General features: G+C 45.3%; 1 protein-coding gene across 1 annotated transcript in view; it reads left to right on the top strand.

Moving 5' to 3' along the window:
* Positions 1 to 2,454: 2,454 nt before the first annotated feature.
* The window catches only part of CIP2A (cellular inhibitor of PP2A), a 62,341-nt gene continuing 56,045 nt past the window's right edge, over positions 2,455 to 8,750 (top strand). Inside the window, exon 1 of the mRNA XM_053304971.1 lies at positions 2,455 to 2,698. Coding sequence (XP_053160946.1) covers positions 2,597 to 2,698 — 102 coding nt within the window. The 5' untranslated portion in view covers positions 2,455 to 2,596. The remainder of the gene's footprint in view (positions 2,699 to 8,750) is intronic.

Raw genomic sequence — 8,750 nt, 5'->3', positions numbered from 1 at the left:
GTGGTTAGAGTGCTGGACTAGGACCAGGGAGACCTGAATTCAAATCCCCATTCAGCCATGATACTTGCTGGGTGACTCTGGGCCAGTCACTTCTCTCTCAGCCTAACCTACTTCACAGGGTTGTTGTGAGCAGAAACCTAAGTATGTAGTACACCACTCTGGGCTCCTTGGAGGACGAGCGGGATATAAATGTAAAAATAATAATAATAAAAAAATATTCTGCAGTATTTAGCAATGCTTCTTTCATTATGTAGACATAACAGAATTGTATATCTCTCTGCAGTCTTCAGAATACTCATTGAGGTCATTCACACTATCAAAAACTGTGTCTTACCCAGGTTTGTGCAAATTATAAAAACTGATCAAGGTTGGAATGAGCTCAGTGGGCAGGAAAGAATGGATTCCAAATTATTAGCAAAACATTTCATTAATGAGTGATCTGGTCTCTCATCATTAGACCTGATCTGATCATTAATGAGTGATCTGGTGACCTCAATAAACATACTACTACTACTCATTAATGAGTGTTAGTATAACAGAATGATAGTTCCAGATAAACATGTTATTCACTTTCTCCACTGTGGAAGATGAAAGAGCTTGCATCTTCCCTGGCATCTGTGCATTGCTCCTTTAAAGTATTTAGGGTACATTGTTTTATAGTTCATCTTTCTTAAACACCTATTACTTTCAGAACCCTAACTCTAGAGTATTATTTTCACTGAAAACATATGGCAAAGGTTGGGCGACTATTCTTCTACAGCAGGAGACACAATTAAAAATGCACGACATCCAGGAGAGAAATCTGACACTGAAAACAGGTTCTGGGGCTTTCCGTCATACTACAGCATTTGACCTCTCTGCTACTGGTTCCACTAGTCTATTTGAAATTATTGTCATGGAGATCACCTCTTCAGTGTGTGGTTTGCAGGTCACTAGTAATGAAAATTAAGACTTCTGTACACATACTCTAGAATTAAGGCCTACTGACCATAGCAAATTTTATTCAAAGAGCAAGTATCCATGGGATCAGATTGTAAACTTACAAAACTAAATAAACTGCTGCGCAGCAGACCTTCTGGATATTTCCACAGGACCATCACATTTATGTTGTTGGGCCACACAGCAGTGCCACAGAGAGATACTATGATGACTCTGGAAGAAAATACTGATAAAGAAACAAAACTGAAAATAAACACATAGGACTTAAGAGGGTGAGAAGTCTACTGTCACTAGAAATACAGAATTCTGAGACACCTGAAAACATAAAACAATTCTATGCATGTTTACTCAAAAGTAACTCTCTCTTTAATTAATCTCAGGCAAGTGTGCATAGGACTACAGCCACAGTACGGCTGGCATAAGGCTTCAGGGAACTGAACCCACTTCATCAGAGGCATGAAGTAATCTCCTAAACTGCTGGGTATTTGTATCTCTCTCTCTCTCTCTCTGGGCACAGCAGAAAAGATAAGTGACCCCAGAAACAATATATATAACACAATAGGTGTTTCGCCTTCCTGTGTAAAGCACAAATAAATCTAAGAAGATGCAATCGACGCGTAATGTCAGATTGGGCATACGGTAGTGCTGACGCCAGTTTGTTTCCCCTTGTGATTTATCACCTCACCACAGCAAACAAAGGGAAGGGAAGACCCCTATTAGTAGACCGTATTAACACCAAAAGTGGGGCAGCAATCGCTTTCTGTAGAAAGGCAGCTTCTCCGGGTGCTTGCTAGGCCTTCTTTTCACACTCTTGAAGTGGTGAACGAAAGTGCCCACCACAATACGTTTAGTCTTCAGCAAGGCGCTTTCCGTGGTTGGCTTTCTCAAGCTCAGTCGACTCGCGCTCCTCCTCAGCGAGCTCGCTTACTCGGAAGTCGCGGCGCAGGCAGTGCCCGCCGACTCCCGGGGAAGCGTCCACACAGAAGGGCAGCCTTGCAGTCCCTCACCGGGGCAGCCTCCCCCACCCCCCCGTGTTTTGCCTCATAAAACTACCACCCCACATTTCTATTAATACAACAAATGCCCGCCTGAAGGAGGGACAGGCGGCCCCAGACAGAGAAGCGGCTCCGAAAAGCGAAGCGGAGGTGCTGCGCCTGCAAGAGCCACTTCTGCCGCCGCGCCGCTGTATCAGAAATCCAACAGACGAGACTCGGGTGGGTGGGATGGTTGGCTCTATGGTCCCCCCCCCCCCCCCGCCGCGACACTCCTACGTGGGCGGATGCTTTGCGTAGCGAGGACGATTTTCGCCGCACGAGCGTCAGCTTTGGCCACAAACAAAAATAACCCCGGTCCACCCGGCAGAGGCGGCCTGGTCTCCTCAGCCGCGCGCAAGCACAGTTAATGCCACCTGACGACACAAGCCGCTGCCCCAAAGTGGCCGCTCTCGGCAAACCTTGAAGGCGCTCGCTGTGCTGTCAGCCGGCCCGGCTCCCGGCGTGCACCGGGATCCGGCGAGCCGGCCACGACTTCCGGCCAGAGCCGCGGGCGCGCTCTACTCTGAGTGGGTGTCGGCGTCAAAATGGCGGCCAGGGCGCCAAGTTCGAGTCTTTGAGGGAGCGAGGCGAGCGGTTGGCGAAGGAGAGGCGGCGCCGGCGCCATGGACGCCTCGGCCTGCATGAAGTCGCTGCTTCTGGCCGCCTCCCAGTATCGGGCTGCGCGCACCCAGCCCAACGCAGCGCTGTTGCAGCGGAGCCTGGAGGTGAGAGACTCCCGCCCGACGGGTCTCCCAGGGCCTCGGTCGTCTCCGTCGCCTCTGTCGTAGGCGGGGAGGCTTTGCAAGAAAAGCGCGTGTTCTAAAGCTTTCCGCGTTCCCCTTTTGTTAAAGAGTTCTTCTGTCCGGTTTGTTGGCAATGTTGCTTTCTTTATTCGTGGCACTTGTCACCTGCCTTGTTTCTTTCTGAGCAGCCCAGGGTGGCATACAGCCTCCACCCCAGCACAGCATTCTTCCAGTGACGGTTGCTGGTGTCTGCTTCTGTATTTCTTTTTAGACCAGGGCTGCCCAAGTCCTCCTGCAGATGTTGGCTTACAATTGCCACAATCCCTGGCTATTGACTGTTGTGGCAGGGGATTATGGGACTTGTAGTCCAGAAAGTGTATCAAGGCAGTGTGCACGCACATGCATTCAGAATGGGGCTTTATGAGTCAACCTGAGCGGGATCTAAAACTAATTCAGTGGACATTAAAAGACATGTGAGTGTGTGCGCACACACATATGCCTTAGAGGGGACACTGGTCCAGGAACAGCTGGAGGGCCGAAGTTGAACAGTACTGTTTTAGACTGTGAGTCCTCTGAGGACAGGGAACCTTACCGCTTCTCTTTTTTGTGTAAATTGCTTTGAAAGCTTTTAAAAAATTGATCAGTGTATAAGTAGTAGAAAATAAAAAGACTGAGAGGTCAGTTTAACTAAGAGTGACTCACCCAGTGAGTGAGCTTCACAAGTAAGCTAGATCTGAACCCAGATCTCCCTGGTCAAAGTGCTACACACTGCCCAATTAGCCATACTGACTCCATGTTTTCTATTATGCTGAGCCTCCCACAGCTGCCTGACAAGCAGGAAATTCCTAGAATATTCTGAACAGGCTGTTTTCCCATTCATAATAGGGCCTTCAAAAGAACTTGGAATAAAGTATTAAAATAATAAAAACTTAATGATGAAAACATTAACTCAGAAGCAACTGTGATTGAACCCAAAACAATATACACAACCAGACAAGAGCAAAACAAACTCCAGCAGGTTTCAACTCCTGATAAAATATTTCAACTCCTGAAGAAATAAAAAGGTCTTGACAACCTGACAAAAGCCAGGGCAGTGGCGGCCATGCAAAACTCAAAAAAGAGGGAGTACCTTTTTAGGTATGGATTCCAATGTAGATGTGGGAGAGTTGCTGCACTTGTATCTCTGAGGTTTGTATAACCTGATAGCTGAACAACCTTACTAGCAAAAAAGAGGCAATTCTACTTACCGTGTATCTGCAGTGGAAGAACTGATGCTGAGATTTCTCTGTACATACTGTATACAGCAGCCTGTACTGACTGCTGCAGTGTGCTCTGTGTGGGCTGCCCTTGAAGATTGCCTGACAGCTAGTTGGTCCAGAATGCAGCTACCAGGCTGTTAACAGGGGTAAGACACACGGACCATAAAATTCCCGTTCTGAAACTGTGTCACCAAATCCCACCCATTAGATTTCTAGTTGCAGTTGTTGTAGATGCTGTTTTTGACCTTTAAAGCCAATGTATAGCATTGGACCACTTTCTCCCTATAAACCTACCTGTGTACTGTGCTCCTTTTCATGAAAGGTATGGAGAGTGGTTATATGGAACAGGCAAGCTCTGTGGAACTTGCTCCATAGGCTAGATTGCTTTGCACCTTCTCTGTTAATGTTTAGTGGCTGGATCAAAACCTTGTTTTGGAGGCCTTTTTGGATCAACTGAGTTTAAGAAAATGTGTGTTAGCTGCTGGTGTTTCATTTGGATTGTTTTAGTTGTTGTAATTGATTTTATTGCTGTTTGTGTTTTTTGACATGTTTGTGTTTTTATTTTTGGTAATCTGCTTTGGGCTCTTATGAGGAATAGAAATATCTCAGATAAAGCTAGTGACCAGTGGTCCCTCTAATTTTTTTCATCTCCGTGTGGAATGGGTTTTGTTATGGGTGGCAGTATCAAGGCAGTGTATGCACACCTGCATTCAGAATGGGGCCTTCCTGAGCAGGATTGAAAATGAACTGAGTGGACATACAAAAAACTGTGAGCATGCACATGTGCTCACGCCTTAGAGGGAACAGTGCTAGTGACCAGTATTTGCCAAAATCTGCCTTTGTTTAACCCTAACCCTGAACAACATGGAGGGGAAGAGATGAATATTAATGCTCAAGCTATGGAAAGTGTTTCTTGTAGAGAAAGTCCATAGTCTTAGGCAACTTTCTTAGTAATGGAGTAGACATGAGTCTTGAAAAAATTGAAAGTGGGCTACAACTGTTCTAAATAAATTTTACTGTGAATAACTCCATGTAGAATATCCTCTCTGATTTTGTCTTTACAAAATTCAAGTATTAGAAATCTGCACAAAAACATGAAAGGATAAAAATCCAGTATCTGCCACTTTTTAAAAAAGATTCTCCATCGTTTAAACTGAATGGTTTAAGAACATAAGAACAGCCCTGCTGGATCAGGCCCAAGCCCATCTACTCCAGCATCCTGTTTCGCACAGTGGCCCACCAGATGCCGCCAGAAGCCACAGGCAGGAGTTGAGGGCATGACCTCCCTCCTGCTGTCACTCCCCTGCAACTGGTACTCAGAGGCATCCTGCCTTTGAGGCTGGAGGTGGCCCGCAGCCCTCCAACTAGTAGCTGTTGATAGATCTGTCCTCCATGAAGTTATCCAAACTCCTCTTAAAGGCATCCAGGTTGTTGGCTGTCACTGCATCCTGTGGCAGAGAATTCCACAAATGGATTATGTGTTGTGTGAAAAAGTGCTTCCGTTTGTTGGTCCTAGATTTCCCGGCAATCAATTTCATAGGATGACTCCTGGTTCTAGTGTTATGGGAGAGGGAGAAGAATTTCTCTCTCTCCACTTTCTCCACACCATGCATGATTTTATAGACCTCTATCATGTCTCCCCGCAGTCGTCTTTTTTCTAAACTAAAAAGCCCCAGGTGTTGTAGTCTTGCCTCATAAGAAAGGTGCTCTAGGCCCCTGATCATCTTGGTTGCCCTCTTCTGCACCTTTTCCAGTTCTGCAATGTCCTTTTTTAGATGTGGTAACCAGAATTGTACACAGTACTCCAAGTGTGGTCGCACCATAGTTTTGTATAAGGGCATTATAATATTAGCCGTTTTATTTTCAATCCCCTTTCAACGAGCTGTCCACCCCAACCCTAAGATCCCTCTCCTGGTCAGTCACCGACAGCTCAGATCCCATCAGCGTATACTTGAAGTTGGCGTTTTTCGTCCCAATGTGCATCACTTTACACTTGCCAACACTGAACCGCATTTGCCACTTTGTCGCCCACTCCCCTAGTTTGGAGAGATCCTTTTGGAGCTCCTCACAATCCTGAAAGAGTTTGGTATCCTCAAATCTGGCCACCTCGCTGCTTACCCCTGCTTCTAGATCATTCTAGATCATCAAAGAGCCCCTGGTGGCGCAGTAGTAAAACTGCCGCCCTGTAACCAGAAGGTTACAAGTTCGATCCTGACCAGGGGCTCAAGGTTGACTCAGCCTTCCATCCTTCCGAGGTCGGTAAAATGAGTACCCAGAATGTTGGGGGCAATATGCTAAATCATTGTAAACAGCTTAGAGAGCTCCGGCTATAAAGCGGTATATAAATGTAAGTGCTATTGCTATTGCTATTGCTATTTATGAATAAATTAAAAAGCACCAGTCCCAGTACAGATCCTTGGGGGACCCCACTTCTTACTTCCCTCCATTGTGAAAACTTTCCATTTATACCTACCCTCTGTTTCCTGTCTTTCAACCAGTTAGCAATCCACACATCTACTTGTCCCCTTATCCCATGACTGCTAAGTTTCCTCAAGAGTCTTTGATGAGGAACTTTGTCAAAAGCTTTTTGGAAGTCCAGGTATACGGTGTCAACTGGATCACCTTGATCCACACACTTGTTGAGTCTCTCAAAGAACTCCAAAAGGTTTGTGAGGCAAGATTTACCTTTGCGGAAGCCATACTAGCTCACTCTCAGCAGGGCCTGTTCTTCTATGTGCTTTACAATTTTATCCTTGAGGATGCTTTCCATCAATTTGCCTGGAACGGACATTAGGCTAACTGGCCTGTAATTTCCTGGATCGCCCCTGGATCCCTTTTTGAAAATTGGTGTTACTTTTCGTACTCTCCAGTCTTCTGGTACAGAGCCCGATTTCATGAATAAGTTATATATTTTAGCAAGGAGGCTGGCAATTTCACATTTGAGTTATTTGAGGACTCTTGGATGGATGCCATCCGGCCCTGGTCATTTGTTTGCTTTCAGTTTTTTCAGACAGTTTAGAACATCTTCTCTTGTAATTTCTATCTGACTCAGTTCTTTGGCCTCCATCCCTAAAAAGCCTGGTTCAGTAACAGATATATGCTCAGTATCCTCTGCCGTGAAGACAGATGCAGAAAACTCATTTAGCATCTCTGCAACCTCTGTATCCTCCTTAATAATCCCTTTCACTCCCTCATTGTCTAATGGTCCAACCATCTCCCTGGCAGGTTTCCTGCATCTGATGTATTTAAAGAAATTTTTGTTATTCCCCTTGATACTTTTGGCTAAATGTTCCTCAAACTCTCTTTTTGCCTCCCTTATTGTCACCTTGCATTTCTTTTGCCAGAATTTGTGTTCCTTTCTGTTCTCTTCGTCTGGACAGGCCTTCCAATTTTGGAAGGAAGTCTTTCTCCCTTTTATGTCTTCCTTGACGGTACCTGTTGGCCATGCTGGCATCCTCTTGGACTTAGTGGTACCTTTCCTCCTTTTGGGTATACAGTCTAACTGGGCTTCTAGTATTGTGGTTTTGAGTAAACTCCATGCACTCTGGAGCAAAGTGACTCTCCTGATTTTACCTTTCAGCTTTCTTTTTAACATACTCCTCATTTTGGAGAAGTTTCCTCTTCTGAAATTCAAAATGTCTGTGTTAGACTTCCTTGGTGATTCTCTCCCCGCATGTATGCTGAATTTGATGGCACTATGGTCACTGTTCCCTAAAGGGTCGATGACACTGACATCATGCACCAGGTCCTGGGTGCCACTCAGAATAAAGTCCAAGGTCGCCTTCTCTCTGATTGGTTCCAAGACCAGCTGTTCTAGGGCACAGTCATTTAGCGTATCTAGAAATCTGACCTCTTTGTCATGACCTGACTGAATTTACCCAGTCTATGTGTGGGTAATTGAAATCACCCATTATTACAGCCCTGCCTCTCCTTGACGCCTCCCTGATTTCCTGCTGCAACTCCCAGTCACTGTCAGCATTTTGATCCTGAGCGTGATAGCATGTTCCCTTTCCGATCTTGTATTGTCCCCCACAGGGTTTCTGTGGAGGACTCCAGTCCACCTAGGTTTTCTAGCTTGTTAGATTATATCCCTTCATTAACATACAGTGCTACTCCACCTCCAAGGCACCCCTCCCTGTCCTTTCTATAGAGTTTATATCCAGGAAGAACAGTGTCCCACTGCTTCTCACAATTGCACCATGTTTCTGTTATGCCCACTATATCTATTTCTGCATTAGCAACCAAGCACTCCAGCTCATCCATCTTGGCTCAGAGGCTTCTGGCATTGGCATATAGGCACCTATACGCTGAATCTCTCACCTGATGTATGGTATCTTTCTTTTGACTCTTTGACCAGTGGACACAGGCTCCCATCTGCTCTTTATGTGGTTCTGCTCTGTCCCCTTCTGTTTTATCTGAATCCTTTGCACCCGCACACTTTAAAGGATGGCTTTTGCCGAACAGGATACTGCCCAGCTCCCATCAGCTGGGCAGTATCCCGTATATATTCAATATATATATTGAGGGGCACTTCCAAGAACACTTAAGATACTGTTTAAACTTTTGGAGAATGCTTTTAGCATGTTCTCTAACCCCAATGTGTTTGTGCTGTGGAAGGAGCTGTTTTAGAAATCTGGGAAACATCAAATACGTACATGCTTATGTATGAAAACTTAATTCACTAGGAAAGTTATTTGGAAATTTTCTCTTATAGATGTATGGAGAGAGGCTAATCCATCAGCCAGAAATTATACATATTATTCTCCCAAGGTTAA

This window comes from Hemicordylus capensis, chromosome 3, assembly GCF_027244095.1.
Source record: "Hemicordylus capensis ecotype Gifberg chromosome 3, rHemCap1.1.pri, whole genome shotgun sequence".
NCBI lineage: Eukaryota > Metazoa > Chordata > Lepidosauria > Squamata > Cordylidae > Hemicordylus > Hemicordylus capensis.
Note: the sequence above shows the minus strand (reverse complement) of the source record. Positions and strands in the feature narration are given on the sequence as shown.